This window comes from Sesamum indicum, linkage group LG10 (assembly GCF_026168435.1).
Source record: "Sesamum indicum cultivar Baizhima isolate 11 linkage group LG10, ASM2616843v1, whole genome shotgun sequence".
Classification (NCBI taxonomy): Eukaryota; Viridiplantae; Streptophyta; class Magnoliopsida; order Lamiales; family Pedaliaceae; genus Sesamum; species Sesamum indicum.
The window spans coordinates 17274386-17297685 of NC_142666.1; the positions used below are offsets into that span (position 1 = coordinate 17274386).

At 35.4% G+C, this 23300-nt stretch overlaps 4 protein-coding genes across 5 annotated transcripts; 1 reads left to right on the top strand and 3 right to left on the bottom strand.

The window, feature by feature from the left end:
* The first annotated feature begins 574 nt into the window (after window positions 1–574).
* Window positions 575–4373, top strand: PTAC5 (plastid transcriptionally active 5). The gene is made up of 7 exons (XM_011093117.3): window positions 575–1021; window positions 1567–1773; window positions 2122–2217; window positions 2344–2463; window positions 3235–3481; window positions 3752–3789; window positions 4181–4373. Exons 1-7 carry the CDS (start codon window positions 668–670, stop codon window positions 4280–4282), a joined length of 1164 nt encoding a protein of 387 aa, XP_011091419.1. The 5' UTR covers window positions 575–667; the 3' UTR covers window positions 4283–4373.
* A 638-nt stretch (window positions 4374–5011) lies between these two features.
* Window positions 5012–6657, bottom strand: LOC110012729 (putative F-box protein PP2-B8). Its single transcript, XM_020697463.2, has 3 exons — window positions 6283–6657; window positions 5620–5738; window positions 5012–5525 (listed from the first exon to the last, which is right to left on the bottom strand). Exons 1-3 carry the CDS (start codon window positions 6289–6291, stop codon window positions 5156–5158), a joined length of 498 nt encoding a protein of 165 aa, XP_020553122.1. The 5' UTR covers window positions 6292–6657; the 3' UTR covers window positions 5012–5155.
* A 506-nt stretch (window positions 6658–7163) lies between these two features.
* Window positions 7164–11759, bottom strand: LOC105171866 (putative disease resistance protein RXW24L). The gene is made up of 3 exons (XM_011093115.3): window positions 10544–11759; window positions 7811–9597; window positions 7164–7519 (listed from the first exon to the last, which is right to left on the bottom strand). The coding sequence occupies exons 1-3, from the start codon at window positions 11541–11543 to the stop codon at window positions 7505–7507; spliced, it is 2802 nt and encodes a 933-aa protein (XP_011091417.2). The 5' UTR covers window positions 11544–11759; the 3' UTR covers window positions 7164–7504.
* A 1426-nt stretch (window positions 11760–13185) lies between these two features.
* On the bottom strand, window positions 13186–22924 carry LOC105171865 (putative inactive disease susceptibility protein LOV1). Of its 2 annotated transcripts, none has more exons than XM_011093114.3 (3): window positions 22784–22924; window positions 19331–20472; window positions 13186–15193 (listed from the first exon to the last, which is right to left on the bottom strand). In XM_011093114.3, the coding sequence occupies exons 2-3, from the start codon at window positions 20340–20342 to the stop codon at window positions 13449–13451; spliced, it is 2757 nt and encodes a 918-aa protein (XP_011091416.2). In that variant the 5' UTR covers window positions 20343–20472; window positions 22784–22924; the 3' UTR covers window positions 13186–13448. The 2 variants fall into 2 exon arrangements, with proteins under 2 accessions (XP_011091416.2, XP_088742036.1); XM_088885910.1 differs by having other exon boundaries at window positions 22780–22919.
* Between the last annotated feature and the right edge of the window lie 376 nt (window positions 22925–23300).

Genomic DNA, 23300 nt, shown 5'->3' on the forward strand with positions numbered 1-23300 from the left:
TTTGGAGATATCATTGTCTGAAATTCCAATCCCTAAAAGCAGTAGGATTTATGATGCAAACCCCTTTATGGGCTGCATAATAGATACAATCTTTATGCTATATTGATGTTTTACTTTGAATTGATGAACGAGAAACTGAAATGTATCTGAATCAAAGGATTTAGTTACAGTTACTAATTTCAAGTTCAAAAGAAGCAATACAAGGCGTGTTATTATATGTAATGTGGTTTTTGTGTGTGTTGTTTATACTCCAAATGGCACTGAAATTTCAGTCCAGTGTTAAGATTGATGTTATATGAATAGGTTTGAGGTTATTTCATCGTCTCACCTAATGTGAGTTTGAATTTATTTGTAATGGATATTTGTTTACTTAATTTAATTTTATTGTGATCTTAATTTATTGAAACGTAAGTTTATTGATTGAATGGAAAAATTAATGAAATATTGTTTTTTCTCCCTTCCCGCCGTCTTAAAGTAGTTATTTTAGTTCTTAACGGCCGTTATTACCAGTTTTTAACTATAATTCAACCGTCAAAGTCTCTAGAAATATCTTCCATTAAATCTCCCACCACCATGAGTACATAAATATACAGACATACACCATATCTCTGTAGCTTTTCAAGAATCTCCAGGCAGAAACACACACACACAGAGGGAGGTGTAGAAAATGTTGCCATCTGCACTACCTTTAAGCTCGAGCATCACACTGCCTCTACTTCAAAAACCCCATATCCTCGCCTTTTCCTTGAGACCCTTGTCAAAATCCCACGTATGCTTCACATTTTCATCCTCAAACGAAAACCCGATTGGCGAAGAGGCCCGCTGGCTGAGGGAGGAGCAGCGGTGGTTGAGGGAGGAGCAGCGGTGGCTAAGGGAGGAGTCGCGGTGGAATGCCGAGCGCCAAGCGCTGTTGCAAGAAATAAACACCCTTAAGCTTAGAATCCAAGAGCTTGAACGGCTCAATTCTCTTCAGGGAGCCTCAGTTTCCGAAACTGTTGCGAGTATTGCCAAACTACTGCAGGTAAAGATGTGGCCTTTTAGTGTTTAGCTTTTTGCTCAGGAAGTTTTCTTGTTACTTATTCTTTGAATTGGACTGCCGGATGTTGAATTGATATTCTTGGAGGGTTCAGACGTTTCTTTAAATTCAAAATGATTCTCGGGTACATCTAATTGTCGCTGATTTTAGATTATGTCTTCGTTTGGTTTCGAGGCATTCTACATACTAAGATAATATTTCCTTCCACTGAAAACCATTTAGCTGGAATTTTGAAGTGGGTGTGGTGAAGGAAATATCGGTATTTCTGTTTCCGTTTCGTTAGTAGGACGCGTGGTTTTGTTTATATCCATTTGAAAACTTCGAAAGAGAAAGCTCCTGCTTCCCGTAGTGGATTTTAATTGATTATGATGGTTGTTACATGATTGAAAAGTGCATCATTGTCATTGTGATAAAATTTGATATAGTTGTTTGCTTTTGATGTTATGCTGTTTTTCTTTATACAACAGCTTCTGGTCATAGTACGACTGTAATATTTTGATGGTGATGAATACTTCAGTTTTTTCCCGTAGGTTGTGAAGGAGGCGGATTTGGGGAAGAATGTAAATAGAATTGCTGATAGTGGGACGACTGCTGTGCCATTAGTTGTTGAGGCAGCTAAGGAGGAAGAGGAAGTTGTCATAAAGGAAGTAATCAGTATTCCACATAAAAAGGAAGCAGTACAAAAGAGGGCAACACTGAGGATAGGATCAGAAGGAGATGAAGTAAGAGTGATGCAGGTATGATTCTAGCAATTGTTATTTGGTGGTTCGTAGAGCAACTTCTATTATGCTCTATGAATTTTATGCATGCCATTACATCTAGTAGTTTGTCATGGTTGTATGTGTCTGGAGCTCCAATGTGTGCACGAGCACATGGGAAAATGATTTTTTTTTTTTTTTCACAGTCGGGAAAATGATTAGATTAGAAGATACTTCTGGTGATTTGGCTTCACTTTCCCTTCCAATTGATAAGTGATTTACAACTTATATCCTGAAGCAAAGCATAATATTCATGTTGGCTATGGTTATTTAAAGTCTGTAATAAAATCTAATACTGCTTATTCCGTTTTATGCTGTGCTTGATAGGAAGCTTTGCAGAAACTTGGGTTTTACTCTGGTGAAGAGGACATAGAATATTCTAGCTTCTCAAGTGGAACTGAGCGTGCTGTAAAAACTTGGCAAGTATGCATCATTAAGAATATACCGCAAAATAATCTTGTCATTCTCCACTATGATCATCGTCTATGGAGAGAATCATGGTAGTGGTGATTGAGGTATTGCCACCTCTGTTTTTCCTCTTCTTGGCAGGCTACTTTAGGAGCACCGGAAGACGGCATAATGACTGGAGATCTCTTGGAGAGGTTATTTGGAAATTCTGGCTTAGGAATGACCAACAATCAAGAACATGAAGGAATTGGTCCAAAGAAGGTATGCTCCTGGAGTAATGCTTTTGCTATTCTAAAATAAGAAAATAGTAACTGATTTGGCCAATTATTGTATCAAACTTGTTATGAACCTTCTCCTTTTCCACCAGCTACCTCTCTGCCATTTCCTTACTATATCACTAGAAAGATAATGACGGATTGATAAATTACAATAATCTGTATATTTCCCACTAAAAAGAGAATGCTGAATACACTTGCACACACACACACTCAAAACGATAAATTAATATTGGCTTTCTACCTTATTTTTGTTTTAGTAAACAAGTGGAAGTTTTAGACAATTTATTTTCTTATGGATCATGACAAGCAATTTAATAGAACATAGTATACTTCCCATGTAAAGTAAGCTCCACTTCTCCTTCCCTTTAGACTCCCCCCTTCCCTTAATCCAACCAAACAAAGCCTTAACTGTCCAACCATCGGGTATTTGTTAACTCTAATCCAATACCTTTTGCTTTATTTTATGAGTTTTAGTTCCGAATGCGAGTCTGTAATTTAATACGCATGTAGATGCTTGATAACCTTGTAATATAGCACAGGTTATACATCAGGGTCTTCAGGCCTAGTTGTTCTTATACGGGAGAGATGTTACTTGAACATTTGACATAATGAGCCGTTGCAGTGAACCACATTATGTTTTCAACCTTAAGTCGGATGATACATTCTTTCCATTATTTTACCCATATTTGCTATTACTGAGCATTAATTTGGTGTTATGATTCAAATGTTCTGTTCTGTGCCTCTTTCTTTGAAGAGTACAAATGGAGTCCCAGTTGGTGCCATTACAGACATATCTAAAGTTGAGCAGACGGTTGTAACAGAAGAAGGTGTATCAAAAGTTGAAGCCTCTCAACACAGAGTATTTCTTCTTGGAGAGAATCGGTGGGAAGAACCTTCCAGGCTTTCTGGTAATAGCAAAAGAACTGTAACCAAGAGTACAAGTGCAAATGTTGCAACCAAGTGCCTTTCTTGCCGTGGAGAAGGCCGTTTATTATGCATGGGTAAACTTTCCCTTCTGTTGTCATTCTCTTTATACGCTATTAATATAGCAATAAACCACAAACAATGAGAGAGAAGAACTAAAACAAGTCAGGAAAAAGGGTGGCAGCCTTTACCAGAGTGGAAATGCCACATGTCAAGTCTCAATGCCAATTCTACCTGTTCAGTGACCAGCATTCATTCACTTGTTCGGGGTGCTCCTTTTTCATTTAAGTAGAACTTCATTTAGCTATACTTACATAGATTCACAATACCCTTTGATATTCGTGCAGAATGTGATGGAACTGGCGAACCAAACGTTGAGCCACAGGTCAGAGAACATCTCTATAATAGTTATTTGATACTACTTCATAATTTCAACTCATTTGTGGTGGTTTTCCAAGTCTCGTGGTTTTACATGCATCTTCATCTATTGTGGTTCTAAAGCTTTGATGAAATATCACCTCATTTTGACTATGATGAACAAAACAGCCATTAGTTTTTCCCAAACAATCATTGAGCTTAAAAGTAGTATCGTGCTATGACTAACACTTTCTCAGCACACAAGAAACTTGACAGGTTTTGGGAATGGGAAAGGTAGTGTTATGATGTCTCTGATATTGAAAACCAAGAGTGATCTTTCATTTCCAACAGTTGTTATATGTTGAACATGTCAGCATTTCACTCTGTGTTTTTACTGATGATCGAGTTCTGAGATGCAGTTCTTGGAATGGGTAGATGAAGGATCAAAATGTCCCTACTGTGAAGGTCTTGGATATGTAACCTGCGATGTCTGTGGGGGAAGAACAGCAACAGCTGCTTAAATATACATATCCAGATATGTAAATATAGCCATTTAGCACCAACGTTATTTTTTAACTTAAGCCAATATTAATAGAAGAAAATTTCCATGTCTTCTTTTTTCTTTGCTCTGATAGTATAAATTCTATGGAGATGTTCAGATGGTCTTCAGCAGGTCAGGATTTGGTGTATAGAATTAAAACCTGAATTTAAGCACAATCATATATTATTTGGGATCAAAATCTTTGAAGTTTTCGCTATTTACCAATATATAATGTGTGATTTCTTCTACTTTAACATCTGATGGGCAGAATAATTGGGTATTAATGGTTGGAATCAGTCACTTTACAACGTGCATGGAGATTGAGATTAATTAAAACTGAACCTACAAATACTAAATTTATTTAATAGATGAAATGCAAACTAAAAATAAGGCTCTCTCCCTCTATATCGATTTGTTGTAATTCGTTAATTCGATTTGTTCTATAAGAGAGAAAGAGACGAGCAAACGAATACTTCAACTAGCTTACGGAAAGAGATCGACCAATCCCTAAGCTAATCTTTATACAAGAAAATGAACCTTTTATAGATTCCTTTGGTTCTACTGCTTTTCTTTAAGATGAATCCTTTTCGTCTACATTATCAAGTCTCATTGGTGGCCTATACAAGAGGTTTTGAATTCAAATCTCACTGCCAGCTGTTTATAAAGAATTCAAAAACAAAAAAAACGAAATTAATTCTACACGCAAAACTAAATAGAAAAGAATTATTTGAACTTTTAGATTATATGGTTGTTTAGGAATATCCTTTGTTTAACCCACACATTCTATAACATATAGTTCTTTGAGACAAGTGGAGTCTCCGTGTACGTAAACGTAGGTTGAAACACAACCCCTTCAACGACGAGGCCAGTCTTCCATCTCCTGAATCCAGCAATGGTGCCTCCACCTCTCCGTCATCTCCTTGGCCAACGTAGAAGTTCTCCATTTCGACCTCCATCCACCAACCACTCTCTGCACGACATTTCCTCCCTTTGTCTCCTTCACAAGTTGAAGGTACACTGTCCTGGCTCCTTTAGCTACGTCTCTAACTGATTCATCATTCACAAATCTGATCATCGCCTTGGCAGATTGAAGGCTGCAGCCTCCTCCTATTTTGACTACTAGACACGCTGCATATACCGTCCGCGGCTGCAGCATTCGTGCTTTAATCTTTGCTCGTATACCAAGCCTCAAGACTGAACGAAACTCAGCCACCTCCGAGAACCTTTAAGCAGCCGGAGAAACTTAGAAACAAAATTTCAAAATCACGAAACAGGGGAGAGGGTAGAGGTGGGGTTAGGTAGGCTTCTGATGAGGACCTGGAATCTGCATCAAATCTCCATTTCCAGTTCTGAGGGCTATCTGTTAGTGAAATTTTGAGATCCCTTGCTCCTACTATGCAACATTTCTTCCCAGTCGTTTTCTCGAGACAAAAACTCTGTCGTAAAGATTAGTTGTATATGAATAATTGGAAACCTGGAAATTGTACCATTTTTTTGGTTTCACTTTCGAACCTAATATTTGGCACGGCCGATTTTCGACCAGTTTACCGAATTTTTAGCATCCCTAATAATTTATAAATAAATTTAGAATTATTGAGACCATTTTACAAATAATTTTTTCATAGAATTTTTTTAAATAATATATCATTTATTTTACTATTTACAAGATAATATTATGAAAATATTACACGATAAATAATGTGATGATGCCTTGAGTTTTTTAAAATTTGTGCACTTGAAGTTAGATCAATTGATAAATAATAATCCAAGTGAAAAACGAAGAAAAATAATATATTTTTTCTGTTCAAATTGGGTACATGGACTCTGAGTATTGATGGATAGAGACTCAATCCAAACCCAATCTATATTTTCTTAATGAGTTTGGGTCTAATAATATTCATTGAGTTTGGGTTTAATAATATTCATTGGATATAAGTTTGAGTCTTAGAATTAATCTTATGAATTTGAATAAAGTCTTACCCAATCCATTGACTCCGCTGTCCAATATTAACACGTTTAACTATGCAGGAGAAAGGGGAAAAAAGGCTTGCTGGTCTCCAAGTCATTTCTTGATAATCCATGTGTAAAAATCTTTGGGAGCTGAAGTTGGTCATGGCATCGAAGTTATCCTCAAGCAGATCACGAGAAAAATAGATGATTGGGAGCTAATGCTGCTGGGACTAAGAGCTCCTCTCTCAGCAGCACTGCTGCGACCAGCCTCTCCCAGTTTTCGTAATTCTTGCTCATCTCTCACCACTCATCAACAGAAACATGTATTTTTTTCTGAGATGTTTAAGACGGGTTCATGAAGAGCTTCTGCATCATCGACTATCTATATAAGGTGATAAAATTATAAAATAAAACCTATATTTTATTTTATAGCAGTGGGTGAAGTTGAGACCGCACGGCCGCCTTCAATTGAAGTCTCCTAGAAGTGAAGAGAGGTCTTCGTGGTAATTAGTGGATAAAGAAGAGTCGTGGTTGACGCATGTAGCCGGCCCCCACTTCACTAAAACTGGAAATTAGATGTTGTAAATTGCATATTTTGTCTTACTAGTTGATGAGGGTAATTTTCAAAAGATCAAATTGCCCCTGTTTTTTAAAAAAATTTGCAGCAAAGAACAGGATCCGCGCATGAAGGCGTGGGTCGGGTCGGCCGACCTGACCAGTCTGACCCAGACCAATGGACCCTCGTTTTGGTAACCGTAGGATCACCTGACACCAGGAGGCTCTGATGATGCCACGTGACACCTTATCATACGGTACCGTACACTATAAATACTAGCATTTATGAATATTTAAGCAAGTGCATTTATCTAAGCACTTTAACATCAAGTTATTCTACCTAAGGGAACTACAGAAACATGGAGATGTGATTCTTGTCTATTGCAAAAAAGACGAACAAGTTGCAGACATTTTAACCAAACCATTGCCTGCTTGCAAGTTTGAGTTATTTAGGACGATATGCATTATTGAACAATTCAAGCATGCATCCGCAGTTGTTCAATATATGAAAGCAAAATGCTCACAACCGAACTTGAGGTTTATAATCTCACAAACGGACACATTATAATTATCACACTTTATTTGTTCAGAATTGTGCTTCTGAACGCGCGAAAGGTAATTTGATGTATTCTGTCACTGCTAGACACGGAGAGGATCCTGCTCGGAATCTCTGGCAATGAATGCGTTTGAGTTTGCATCATGAAGGGCCACTCTGCAAGCAAGAGATCAGAAGTCAGATAAGAATCGATTGGTATAAGAAGTTGCGTTTGGTTTAAAGGATTTTAGAAGTTACAGATTTTTAAATTCATAATAACAAATATATGGAGTTTGTTGGATAATTTCAAGTTACAATGAATTGAAATTGTTTAAGGTTCATTTTCATCTATTTTCTAATCACTGTCATTTGAAATTTTAAGACCGAATGGATATTGATCCGGAACAAATCACCATTGAAAGCCTTCTGATAAAGAAAATAATCAAGCGACTGGAGGATGTGATGTACCTTGCTGTCCCGCGTTCTTTCATCATCACTGCAAGGATGTTTAAACAAGATTTTAGGTAAAGGCTGCACATTGTCCATTCTCATCTGCTCCTCTACCTTCTTAAGACTCTTTTCCAGTTCTTCATGTACTTCCCAGACGTTCATTTGTTGGAGTCGACGAACAAATTGTAATCCTTCTGGTGGCATTTCCAATTTCCGACAATTTACAATGGCCAGAGTAGAAAGTTTGGGCATAGCTTGATCTTGGACAGTCCACTTTCCTAATTTATGCAAATTCCATATCTCTAAACGTTCAAGTTCGATAAAGCCAGCTGATGAACAGACCATTTCGTTCTCGACAAAGGCATCATCATTCAAGATTAGTTCATGTAATTTAGGAAGATGCTGCAGTGTTTTCATTGGATCTTCACCGAGTTGTGAACCAACAAGAACAAGCTTAGCAAGACTCCCAGAAATTCTATCATGAACTGGTAAACGAAATATGTGTCCCTCCATGAAGAGGACAGTTAGAGCCTGACATTCTAAAACATTTCTGAAAACAGAGTGCTTTTCTTCTGCGTAACAATCGAAGTTCCTTATCTCCAGGGATGTGGAAAGTAAGTCATCATCTTTCATGCATCTAGTGATGCATACTATCTCCTCGGAGCTCCCTGCAATTTTTGAAGATATGTACCGAAGATTGGTTAACTGGGAGAGATCTTCAAAGTTGAGCATCCCCGTGTTGAAGTTTATGATTGTCTCAAGTTTTGTCAAACCTTCAAGTCTCAATTTGCGAGCATCACGTGTATGAAAAGAATCAGGAAAATACAGATGCATCAACTTTTTCAGTTTCCACAGGATGTTGGGTATGGTAATTTTACTGAGGGGTCGAACTCGTAGATCAAGAATGAGCAATTGCATCAAGTTGCCAACTGATGATGGTAGCTTCGGCAAAACACAATTTCTAAAACTCAAGTACTTCAGAAGGAACAGTTTGCCGATATCCTGGGGTGGCTTGATCACTTGAAAGTCAAATCCATCAAAATATAGAATCCTGAGATATTTGAATCCAATTAAACTAGATAACTTCTTTGGCCATCCGAATCTTGGCCGGTTCTCCTTTGCACTAAATAGGAGACACCGGATGTGCTTCTTCTCATTATCCTCTAAAGGAAAATCATATCCATCTTCATACTTGTCAAAATCTATGGCCAGTCGGTAGACTTGATTCTGTGACAAAGAATCATGCATCGGCCTATTATGTCCATGTCCAAAATCCTCAACTTTGAAAAAACCTTGCTCTTTGCTCTTGAAGAGAGAAAGGTTACGCATCAGTGGATTAAGCCGACAAGACTTAAACCTTGTGACCGTTGGAAGTTCCTCTTCATGCACATCAACTATACTTCTCTGTGCCAGATCATTCAAATACCTTTCTGCTACATCCTTCAGTCTTTCCCCTACTCCACAGTCTTTTAAAGAAATAAGCCCTTCAGCCACCCAGAAAAGGTACAATTTCTCTGCATCAATTTGAGCATGTTCTCCGAAATTCCCCAAGTAAAGAAAACATGGCTTGAGAAAATCTGGTAAGTCATCATAACTCAAAGATAAATGTTGTAATGTTGATCCTGCTCCCCAACTTTCTTGGCTCTTTCTAACATAAGACTCAAGGTTTTGATGCACTACTTTCAAGTCCTCCAAGTGGTGCTTTGTTGCAACAAATTGTAGGAAGTTAACGACCGGTGACGGAAGACCTTCACAAAATTTTACCACTTTGTTTCCCATCTCTAATATTTTATCAGCTTCACTTTCTGCAAATATAAAATGAAGTTGAGCATGCAATTGAAGGAGCAAACTACAGTTATACAAGTTAATTTTCTCTCCTACGTACTTTGTAATATGATAACCGATACTGTTTAAGAGGCGTTTCGCCTATATAGTCTCTATACTAAGATGGAGCACAAACACCAATAGAAATACAATTAGCCAAATTATTTGGAGACAACTATGTTTATGTTTAAATCTTGAAAGGGCCGAAATTTTTCATTACTCTCATCTCATCCTTACTGTTCGTCTCACTTTAGTTTCTCATCTCTCAAATGCACATTAGACATATGAAGATGATAAAGCATCTAAGTGATGACATAGAGTGTCGTAAATCCTGTAAGTGATAACATAGATAGAAAGACGTAGGATGTTTCCTTTTTTTGTTATATTAAGAAAATGACTCAAAAACTACCAAAAAGTTTTAGGCTAAGCATCGAGCTAATTAGCAAATAAAATTCCTATTAAATTCATTGTTAATTTACATTAACAACGAATTCCACTATTTTGCAAGAAACATATGTCGTTGCTATTAGAATTATTTCTTGTAGTGGATTTCTTGAACGTTGATTTAATTCAAGTTTTTCCATAGTAATTATAAATAAGTCATTCATCTGTCTTTTCGATTGCTGGCTCCTCTTTGAGTTTAACTTTATTTTATAAAAGTTTACTACTAGTTAAGCATTGTAGAAACAATATTTCAAGTTATCTTTTGAACTTTGTTTCGTTTAAACTTTTATGTGGTCCAATGATTTCATCAAAGATTAATGGTGTGAATGAATCCAATCCAACAAATAAATGTCTTAAATTTGATTTCTATCATTTTACGAACTGGAGATAAAATAGTTTCTCTTTTTCTAGCTATATCATCTGTAGAAAGTGTTTCTGGAGTAGAAAAGACAAGGGTGTCTCAATAATGTGGAGGAAACTAACCTGGCAGATCCATCAGGAGAACCCTTTCACGGAACAACTGGCAGCTTTCATCTTCGGTAAAATACCTCAACCGGTGGATGTATCTCTTCTCAGCCACAATTTCAACAGCCTCCGCCGCTTGTCTGACCCGAGTTGTGATCAATACTTTGCTAGCTGTGTCCCCTGACGGGAACGCAATACGAAGAGTTTCCCAAACATCTGGAGACCAAATGTCATCCAGAACCACTAGACACTTTCTATCTTGCTGGATTTCACAAACCCGTCGGGCCAACTCCTCTCCCCTGATCGCCGACACGTCTTCCCTGTGAAATGGATAAAACTGCAAATAAAGATCTTCGAAAACCCTCCTGGGCTCGAAATCTTGGGAGACATAAACGCAGGCAACAGCGTAGAAATGATTCTTGTCCTGGAAATCCTGGTACAACTTCTTAGCAAGAGCGGTCTTGCCTGAACCACCCATGCCCCATATTGCAATAACCCGACACTTGGGATCCTTAATATATGAACGCAGTAGTTCCATCTCTTCTACCCTTCCAACAAAATGATCGAGACCATTTGTTTGCCTAGACAATTTAGCACTCGGATTTGATGAACTTTCTCCTGCGGCTTGAGTAATGCCAATTACTTGGGCAATCCTGGAGAGGAACTCAACCCTGTTTCTGATTTCCTCCATCTCTGCTTCAACTTCTTTAGCATCTGATGCCATTTGAACCCATTTTCTGAAGAATGTTGCTCCTGGATACTCCATCTTAATGGTTATGTACTCCATTGCATCCTCAATCCTGTAAATGAGGTCTATAATATTCCTGGCAAAGAGCCTGATCCTCTCGTCCGCAGATCGTCTTCTTTCTGCATCCTTTTGCAAAGCTTCTGTCAGCGGCAGCTCATTTTTCAGGTATACCTCGTATTCCTTTATCCGTTCTCCAGACAATAATTCGTATTGTTCGTTCAGATGGTTTTTCAGTAATGAAATGACTGAACCTACTACTGTTTCCACCATTGAGACAGAAAAACTTACAATAGTTTGTTTGGTTGGGGTGGAGGCGAATAATTGCAGTATCTTGTACGATCAACAGATTTTTCTCCCGGATGAATTACACTTTGTCTTCTTGAACTCTGTATGGCATTGTTTTCTTGCTTGCCCCTTTCAGCTTTGAAATAAACAAGTCAACTTTCGGATGAACACCCAACGTAGTGGTTGGATCTGTTTCTCAAACAATTTGATTTTAGTATTTTGTCTTTTTTGTTTAGGCCAATGCAATTGTAGAGTTGACCATTGTACACGTTTTCATTCTTGGAGATTCGAGACATCCTTACCCACTTTAAAGACTAGGGTTAGTAAAAAAAAAAGAGGGTTAGTAAATAAATATTATTAATTATGGATAAATAAAATCAATGAAAAAATTAATTTTTTTATTATGAAAAATTATTTGTTAGAATTAAGAATTACGGTATAAATATTTATCATAACAAACCAAAAAACTACGACCAAGAACTGCAGTATGATCGTGGTGGATAATTATTTGTTACAACTATTTATTATTAACCGTCACAATTAATTATGATTAAATGTTAGGAAAAAATGCAAGCAATCCCTTGTAATATTGCAAAATGAGCAAATTACCCCGATGTGAAAGAAAATAACAATTTACCTCCTTATATTTTCTAAAAATCAACAATTCACATCTCTATATTTTCAAAATAAGTAATTTATCTCCTTAGTAGGAAGGTATATTGCTTCATTTTAAAAATACAAGAAGATATAATTACTACTTTTTTTTTATAAGAAAGATAATTTGCTCATTTATAAAATTGTGGGGATAAATTGCTATTCACCCTTAGATGTTATATTTCTCCCAAACAAATGTTACCTTTGAACAATACAAAAATTCAACGAGTAAGCTTTATATTTGACATTTACAAATGTTGATCCGATTATAAAGATGGACAGATAAAAGTCCAAACATCAATAATCCAAATAAGACATTCGTGAGAATTACGATGTTATTTGAGTTGTGCAAAATCACAGAGCATGTATTAGGCCTGTTCAGATTTAGGGAATTCAACCAATAAACATACCAAGCATGTATAGTAGATTCAATTGAGATTCGACTAAACCCAATCAATTAACTCCCAAAAAATAAAATGATAATTATTCTAACTGTACTTGACCTATAATATCCTACAACACAACTAGAAAAAGATCAGAATTGTCATGAAATATTATAAAAATTAATGTAAGTCTGAGACCCCCAAATCTAAATTCCTAAACTGATAATTCTAGGAATTATAGACTAAAAACTCGAGTTTAATGCAATTTACCTGCCTGTGCTATTGGTAACGAATAAATGACCTTTTTTAAGAAAAATTAATAGCAATTTGCTACATTTTAAAAAATACGGGAGTTAAATTGCTATTTTTTTTATATGAGGAAGTAATTTACTCGTTTACAATCATAATGAGATTGCTTGTATTTTTTCCTAAAAACTCTACTAAACAAGCCTACAAGTACTCCATACATAACCCCAGAAACTATCACAAATTGTAGCTCCAATCAAACTTGATATGAAATCTGAATTGTCTTTTGGTGAAGGCAATTCATATCTATATTTCAATGAGAACAGCATTAAAATTTTGTCCAGACAAAAATTCATGTCATTGCCGAAGAAGAAATATGTAAGTTGTCGAAAGGATGCACAAAATACTAAGACTACATCTAGATTTATGGATAAGAAGTAACAAGGCATTTCACATCCCTGTATTAAAAAAGTTCATATTACAAAGGATATTTCAATGTTTCAACTCCCATGGTGCACTATATTTTATGCAATCTCCATGGATTTCAAATTCTTTTGATATGAAGTTATTTGAATTACCTCATGAGTGGTAACATGTATGGAGCTCATTAATTTTCAATGGTGATTGAAGGCACATGCTGGACCTGGTTCATGCCTTTCTCCACCATGCCTTTTACCATCCGAATGCTGTCGTTAAATTTTTGATGCATTCCTGAGACTGTCATTTGCTGGAGATGATGAACAAATTGTAATTCCTCAGGCAGCATGATCAGTTTCTCACAATTAACAATGGTTAAAGTCGAAAGCCGGAGCATAGCTCCATCTTTCACAATCCACTTCTCTAAGTACCGCAAATTTGAGAGCTTTAGCCTTCTGAGCTCAGTGAAGCCCGATGCTGAACAGGTCATCTCTTTCCCTTTAAAAGCATCAACATCCAGTTCCAATACACGTAAATTAGGAAGTTTCTCCAGCGTTGTCATTGGATCTTCCATAAGTTCTGAACGAATGAGAACAATCTTGGCAAGATTAGAAGAGATTTCATCGTGAAGCGGTAGCCGACCTATGTGGCCCCCCAAGCACAAGACAATGAGAGACTGACATCCGATAAGTTGTCTCAAGACAGAAATTCTTTCTTCCGTATAGCAATCAAATTCCCTTACTTCCAGGGAAGTGCGGAGAAAATGAACACCTGAATTCATGTTCATTCGTTCTACAACACGTTCAATCTCCTCAAGACTCTCAGTTACACTCAAAGCTAGGTAGCGTAAGTTATAACAGTGGAGGAGATCGCTAACATTGCACATGTTCACATCCAGGTTGGTAACTGTCTCGAGCTCTAACAAGCCATCAAGTCTTAATTTAGGAGCACCATCTGTTTCAAATGTTGATGGAAAATATAGATGCTTCAACTTTTTCAACTTCCAAAGGACATCTGGTATGATCATTTTCTTTGTAACCCGCAGATCAAGAACATACAAGAACTTCAATTTTCCAACTGATGATGGTAGCTTCGGCAAATTACAACCTTTAAAGCTCAAGTACCTCAAATGGACTAGTAAGCCAATACCTTTTGGTAGTTTTGTCTCTTGAAAGGGGATTCCCATAAAATCTAAGACTCTTAGAGATTGAAATTTCACTAAACTAGACAACGATTGAGGCCAGACCAGTTCTTTCTGGTTCTCCTTCGCATAAATTAGAAGACACCTCATTTTCTTCTTTTCAGCTTTCTCTACTTTGAAAACATATTTATGTTCGTATTTGTCCAAATTTATGGAAAGTCGGCATGAGGAAGACGATCCAGTCACCTGCTGCATTCCGCATCCAAAATCCACAACTTTGAAAAACTCATCGTCTTTGCCCTTTGCAAGAGATAGTTCTCGCATCAGTTCACTAAGTCGGCAAGAATTCAACCTTGTGACAGTAGGCACTTCCTCTTCATGCACCTCAATCATGCTTCTTTGTTCAAGGTCATCCAAATATCTTTCTGCCGCATTCAATAATGTTTCGTCTTTTCCGTTGTCTTCTAGTGATATAAATCCTTCAGCTAACCACAACAAGTACAACTTTTCTGCTTCTATCCGAGAATTCTCTTGCAAATACCCCAAATAAAGAAAACATGGTCTCTGAAAATGTGGCAAGTTATCATAACTCAAAGCTAATCTTTGTAAGGTAGCTCCAAGATCCAGGCTCCTCCTAACAAAAGATTGGAGGTTTTTATGCACTTCCACCCACTCCTCCAAGCTATGCTTTCTCGCCATAAAGCCTATGAATTCGAGGATAGCTGACGGCAGGCCTTCACAACATTTTCCCATCTCCTTCCCCATCTCCTCAACTATTCTGTTGTCTCCAATGTCTGCAAAAATGAGGTTTCACATTACAAAGACTAAACTAAACTACGAGGAAATGGCTCGACAGCTACCGAAATAAATCAACATCAAGCTAATTAGTAATTAAAATTTTCAATGCGAATCTACTTTTATTTAATACTAAATTTACTTGCTAATGAATTTAGCAACGAAAATTTAGTTCTTAATGAATTATCTAAAATATACATACCAAATAGTGTATATTAACAGGGTTAGGACGATGCTATCAGTTTCGTAGCCTTGTCAGTAGTAAACAATTGTCCTAAAATTGCTTATGACAATAAGTAATAGCCAACCAATTTGGATCCTTTTTATTTATCAATGTTTCTCATCTTAATTTACACTTCACATTGGCGATGCACATGTATAAAAAAGTAGTCATAAATATACAAGTCGGTATTTGCGAGAGTTTTGGAAACATATTTTTCAACTTCTAGTTTCAAAAGAATGCTCATAATTAAGATGTCAGGGATGTTATTGTTTTTGCTGATGGAACTGTTTTAAAATGCACTTTGGCTTTTTCTCAAAAAATTTAAATTTCTTTTAAATCCACTTTCCTGTCATTATAATAATTTTATTTTAAATTTATCCTTTTTAATTTATTTTCAAAATTGCTCATCTATAGTTGATGTTAGAGTCTTCAGAAATTTGAATAATTTATCACTAACAAAATTTATAATTTCACATATTTAATATAATTCCTATATCATAAAAATTACAAATGAAATTGCTAAGATTAATTAACATTTTTTTTGGCCATCATGGAAGTTGTTGTGTATAAGAATGACAGATATATTACATAGTGGTAGCATTATTGAATTAAATATTAAGTTTCTTATTAGTACTCAATATTTTAATAATATAAATGATAAATATTATAAAAAATTAAATATGAGATATACTAATTGAAATAAAATTTCTTATTTTTTGAGGGGAAATAATTATTATTATCAAAAAGTAAGCGCAAATATTAAGCAAAAATAATATCTTTTTAACACACAGGAACAAAACAATCGTTAATCAATTAAGCTTGTTTAAAAAGTATTTTTTTTCTCCAAACACTACCCAATTTAGTTTTTATCTATTTTTCACTTTTTACAAACAATACCCGCTTTTGATTTTGCTACAACTTCCAACTTTTTTCAAAGAATTCACTTACTCGCAAACACTCCTTATGGGAAAATTGCAGTTTGTTAAGTTTTGAAGATTGATTTGAAGAAGAAAAGGATAACCTGATTCAACTTAGAAATCCCAAGTTGAGTTGGAGAAGGATAACCCGATTCAAAGTTGAGTTGGAGAAGGATAACCTGATTCAACTTAGAAATCCCAAGTTGAGTTGGAAAAAGGATAAATCATGGCTATATATATACTACTCTTATTAGCATTGTTTTGCAAAGCAGAGTAGAGTAGAATAGAGTAGAGAGAAAAGAAAGAGTTGAGACGAGGGTGAGTGTTGTCTTTCACGTGTGGTGAAGACTTGCATACAAGTGTGTGTGTGTTGTACTTCTCAATTTTCCTCCTCTTTGAGTGTTTTCTCCTGGCTTGGTATCGCCCCCAGACGTAGGATTTATATCCAGCTGGGTTAACAAATTCGTGTGTCTTTTATCGCCTTCATATTCCACCTGTTATCCATCTTAACCCGATCCATTTCCTAACACAGTTTTAGTCCCACACGATCAAAAATGTTGCACTTACTACAAAAAATAGAAGATTAGTGACAAAAAACACCAAGTGATAATTTTAATATTGTTACTAATTATATATTTAGTGACGAGACTGTTTATTTTGCCACAATAAGAAATTTCATAATTTTAATAATTATATTGATGTGAATAAAAATAGGTTGGCCCAAAGAGGCCCAAACGATCCAAAAAGAAGAAAAAAACGAGAGGCCCGTAACATCCTAAGAGGCCCAAGTCATGAAATGCCCCAAAAACACTTGATAGGCGGCCTAGGTAGGTGCCCCATAGAAAGTACATAGGCGGGCGACCTTGGCTGATGCCCCAGAAAACAAATTGACAAAGGAATGAGGCATATTTCCTCAAGATCAGTCTAATAGGGAGGCTCGCTGGACTCGGCCTAAGGAGGAGCCCCCATCCCAAAATCTGTCAAAGGATGAAGTCTGCAAAGTCTAGCTCAAGAAGGAGGCCCAGTACGAAGGCCTGCTGCATCTTTCTAAGGTCAGCTCAATGGGAAGAAGGTGCCCTCAAGGGGTTGGACTCTTCAGCCTAAGAGGACTCACTACCAGGTAGGAGTTCGCACAAAAAAGGAGTCGCCTTCATCCAAAGACTTGCTGCTTAAGAAATGGATAAGGTGGAACATTATCCCCTCCTGAATCCCGACATCCTCGCTGGGCATACGGAACCCTCTCACCGAAACTCTTGGTACAGAGGGACTCCTTCTCTATAAATAGGGGAGGGTACCCCTCAACAGATATCCTCTTCCACACTCGAGAACTCCTCTTACTGCTACTCTACTACTCTAATTTCGTCTTCTTATACACAGAATTATCACTTTTATCATAATTTCTCGTCATAATTCATTCTTATATTCATCTATTCTTAAATTTAGAACTAACTTAAGCATCAAAGTGCTAACTTTTTGTTTTGCAGGTCCTCTTTCTCAAGAGCTTTCACTCAATTAGTCCAAATCCAACATCAAGATCCAAGAACTTTGAATTCGTGCTAAAATTGCACACATCAATTATTATTAACATGAATGATGACAAAAAATAATGTACAAAATTGTCACTACATATAATTAGTGACTCATGTATAGTGATGATCTAATGACAACAAATAATAGTTCACTATTTTATGTTATCACTATAGTGTGTCACTAATTGTATATAGTAACAAGTTTATACACATTTTTTGTCACTAATAATTATATAGTGATAAGATAAAAATTATTATCACTTAATATATATTATTAATGATAACTTTAAAATTATTACTTGATAGTATATCGCTAATATTATATTTTCTTGTACTGACTTTTGGTCATTCAGTTTATGAATTTAGCACATTTGATTTCATAGGCTAAAAATTTATAACGTTTTTATTCTATAAGATAAAAATTATAGCATATTTAATCCTATAAAATAAAAATTTATAACATCTATTTTACTTAAATGCTATAATTTTTAAGCCTATAAAATTAAATGTGTAAGTTGATAAACTTTGAAACCAAAAGTGCAATTTGCTTCACTCCCTATACTAGGGTAGGGTGCATATATAAAGCAAAGTACGAAGTATAGCACCGATTCAGGCCAATGATCCAGTCTACTGAGTTGAACTCTGCCAATATTATAATGAGAATCAATAAATCGGGAGAAACCTAAGCTAGTTATGAGACTACTGGCCTACAACCTGGAGCCCCGGAACAAGCAATTACAATTAATCGAGATCTTAAACAAAGCAGTCCAATTTGGAAAAACTGGAATTTTAGTCTTATAATTTAGGAATTTGATTGAAAAATTTCATATGATTTGCATATAAATTAAATAGCAATTTTAATTTGTAAATTAATTTATGCAAAATCAAAAATCCCAAATCCTAAAAATGAAAACTCCTCTTAATCACAAGACTAAAAACATAATTTAAATTGGTCATATGCAAATCACATGCAAGTTTTTAAATTAGTTGAAAAATAACTATAATTTCTCACAATTTAAAAGTAGAAGACTAAATTAAAAAAAAATGGATAAATTATAAAGGGTTCGCAAGAGATTTGCTCTATTACAAATATTTTCTCATTATTTGAAAAATTACAAATACTTTCATAAATACCTCCTTACAATAAGCTATCGCAAGCGATAATTATAACTTTAGAAGGTATATATACCTCTCTAAATAGTGAGGATATATTTATAGTTATAACAAACCTTAAAAAAGTTTCTTATAATTTATCTTTAAAAAAAATGCAGTACTGAGAATACCATTATTCATACTCGACTAAAATTTCATTTTTCGTCGTCAAATAATGGCGATTTTGGCCCTTCGCAAGACGATGATCTTCACCAAAGAAAATGTTATTCTCGGAAGAAAGAAAAAATAAAAGGCTTTGCAGAGCTGTAATTCATGATTTAATTTCATCTTGGCAAAGCCGAAAAGCTGACTGACCTGGTACGGCTGTCGAGAGGACGCTCTTCAAAAATAACTCAGAGCTTTCGTCCGGGGTTAAGCACCTCAATTTGTGGATGTATCTCCTTGCAGCCACAATTTCCACAGTTTCCACCACATGTTTGACCCGAGTTGTGATCAATATTTTGCTACCCGTCTCCCCCGATGGAAAGGCGATCCGCAGGCTTTCCCAAGCATCCGACGACCACATGCCATCCAGAACAATCAGGCATCTGCTTTCTTGTTGGATTCTGTAAACCCGTTGGCTCAACTCTGCTTCATCAATGTCTAATATGCGCCCTCTATATCGTGGATAAAGTTGCATATACAGATGTTCGAAAATCATTATTGGCTGGAAATCTTGGGATACATGTACCCAGGCAACAGCGTCGAAATGATTCTTGATTTGGTGATCATTGAACAATCTCTTAGCGACTGCGGTCTTGCCTAATCCGCCCATCCCACATATCCCAATAGCCCTGTACTCCGGTTTCATTATATATGACCGCAGTTCGTTTATCTCGTCCGCCATTCCAACAAAATCCTCATATATTGTGTGGCTTGACACATATTCTGCTCTTGAACTTTCTTCTTGGCCAGCGCCATTTCTCCTACTTAACTCTTTATCAATCTCAAGAAGGTGATTAATCTCGTTTTCGATTTCTATAATCTCTGTATAGATTTCACGAAGATCTATTCTCACACAGACCAATTTCTTGAAAAATCTAAGGAACCATCCTCCTTGAGTGGCCACTACGATGCCAAAATTCTCCTTCACAATCGCAAACCTGTATATAATGGCATTAGTGTCCCTTTGAAGGCGGACCCTGTAGTCCGAAGTTAGTCTATCCCGAGAATTATTCACGGGAGATGGTAGCATCTTCAGCAAGTCTTCTATTCGTCCGATCTTCCCGGCCACCTCATTCGGTGATCTCGAAAGCTCCCTCGCCTTCTCTCTCAGCAGTTCAGAAACCTTTTCGAGAAGAAAGGAAACCGCGATGTCCTCCGCCATCGCAGCTGACCGAAAGCTATATCAAGTAATTAGCACGTCGACAATGGTGGGAAGGAAGAGGAAAAAGCAATCTGATGTCCGGGAACGAGAGTCGAAGACGACATTGACAATGTGGTAACCTGCAACTTGGCTGCATTCTCTCACCCAACATTAAACAATTAGTCACTGAACAGTATTAAATAATTATTTTAAAAAATTGCTGGTTCAGCGGACTTTGGACTTTGGACTTTGATCCAAATTTCTTGCAAGTCTTAGAAAGAGCCGTTGTAAAAAAATTAATTAGAAGAAATTAAATATAAAATTATATTCAATGCCTAACGCCTCTACAAAATTTCTAATTGGCCTTTGAAGTTTCCAAAACGTTACATGTGCAGCTGGACTGTTTGGTGGGCTTATTTATTTATAATTTTTTTTAAAATAATCCACAAATACTGCAGTGTTGCAGTATCAATGCAAGTCTTTACTCGGAGGAACAACCTAAAAAATAAAGGGAACTACAATTATCATTCTTAAAATTTAACATAATTATAAATGTTTATTAATATTCTCCTAATTCTAATATCCGTCAAATAATTAGTTCATTCTATTAATTTTTTTAAGGTTTTTATCTATTTTTTGTGGTAAATTGACCAAAATACTCTTATGGACTAAAAATTATAATTTTATTTATTTTTTTCAAAAAATTAACTCTTTTTTATTGAATAAGTGGATGATTTTTTATAATTTTTTATTTTTTTCATATACTCCATTCGATTTTTATACAAATTTTTATTTTTTTTAAAAAAAATCAATAACGACAGAGTTGACAATTTCATACTTTCATCTGAGTATTACATAATTTCATCAAACATCAAAGAACTATTTGTAACTTTTCAAACAACGAAATGACATTCGTAATTATCCAAATTTAAGAAAAAATAATTGTAATTTACCCAAAAAATTAATAATTTTGTTTTTACTTGTGAAGTGGAACTGAAATAACACACCAAAATAAATCATTAAATTCATCAATGAGAATAAAGTTTCCAAATTAAAAAAGTATGTGAGGACACACACTTTTCTTAGTAACATTTGCAAACTCCGATAACTAAAGAATAAGAATTACGAAAAATAAAAAAATTACACGATATATTTTCTATCTTAAAAAGATAAATGACTAAAAATCAAAATACAAAATATTTTTTATATTACTAGCCGTTGTGGCACGCTTCCTTGCTTGCATATAATAAATAATCTTTCACAGTCTAAAATATATTATAAATAAGAGTAAAATATATAACTAATACATTACATTAATAAAAAGAAGGAAAGAGAAGAAAAATTGATCAATTAATATAAAATTTGTAAAATTGAATAAGTTATTATTTTATCATGAAAGACATTTTTAACTTCATAAAAATTAACGCAACGATATCATTAATCGTGGTTTATGAGTGCTGATGGACTTTTATTTCTATATTAAAACAGATATATCAAACTATATTATAAATAAATTTGAACCATTAATTAGAAGAGATTAAATGTAAATCATAGATCCAAGTGAAAACAAATATGAATAGTAGATATATTGTTGATGAGATTTGAACCACTTTTCTGTATGACATGATATTTAATAATTTTATAACAAGGCTAAAAATGTTTTTTAATTATTAACAAAATAAAAAATATATTAAATTTGTGCGTGTCATGCACCTCTCATTTCAAGGGGGTGTTCGCAATATTTTAAAAATTATAAGGGGGGGTTTTGCATTCTTTTGTTTTTTATAGGAAGATTTTTTTAAATTCCAATATCATAGAGGGGTCAAATGTACTTGAACCAAATTCTAATTTTAAGTCGTTGGCTTTGAATTAAGTAAATTCTAATTTGAATCAATCCATACATATGAATACATAGCTATCTAAATATCACTAGATGACTTGTGAAAAAAATTTGATGGAATCAGGATTGATCAAATCAAATTAATTACAGATCAAGTATATCATACTTGTTATATGATTATCACTGTTTCTATACTCCACACTAATTATACGATAAGTGTATTACACTAGTCATATATAATTGATTTAAGTTTGACCGAGTCGGGTCGGAACAAGAATTTTCCATTGACTTGTACAGTACTACCAAATGGTTTGTATCATTAAACCACACTGGACTAGGCCTGTGCATTTCGATTAATAGAAAATTCAGTTCGAGATTTTTATTATTTGGTTTCGGTTCGGTTAAAATCGAAAAATAGTTTTTTTTTCTCGTAAATTGTAAAATCACTTCAAAGTTCAACCTCAATACTTGTAGATCTGATAGTGTGAAATCACTTTAATACAAATTCAAGCACACAATCAATGAATCAATCAATCAAACAAAAAATTTCTATTAGGCATTTCATCAAACACCTTCAAAGCAAAAATTATAAGTCAAATTTTTTGAAGAGCAAAGTACCTACCGATGGAGAAGATTGGTGGAGGGAGCTCTACCGCCGGCTGGAGAGTGGACGCGCGTGTTGCCGTTCGTTTCTCTTCTCTTCTCAGTTCTCTTGTCTTCTGTACTTTTGTTCTGCCTTTCAGCTGCTTCTTTCTTTTCCTTCTCTAACCACCGATACTATCTATATTCTATAATAATATATATAGTAATATTCGGCCGGCTTAATCGTTTTCTGAAGACACCTAGACCGGACCACATCTTAAATTGCATTTTCTGGATCAATATTTGTTTAATTAGAGGTACCTACTATTTTATATTCATCAATTTATTTATCTTGGTAAAAAGTAACAGTTGCCATTCTCCTTGAAGTCTTCCGCGTACACCCATCTGAATAGTTATAGTTATCCTTGAAGAAGGGTTGTTCATCAGTGCTGTGGTCTTCAAATCCATAGATATATATGGAGGAAGCTTTGGGTCTGCACGAAGAGACGACGGAGAATAGCCAGACGAAATGCATTCAGGATCTGAGCAATCGGGTT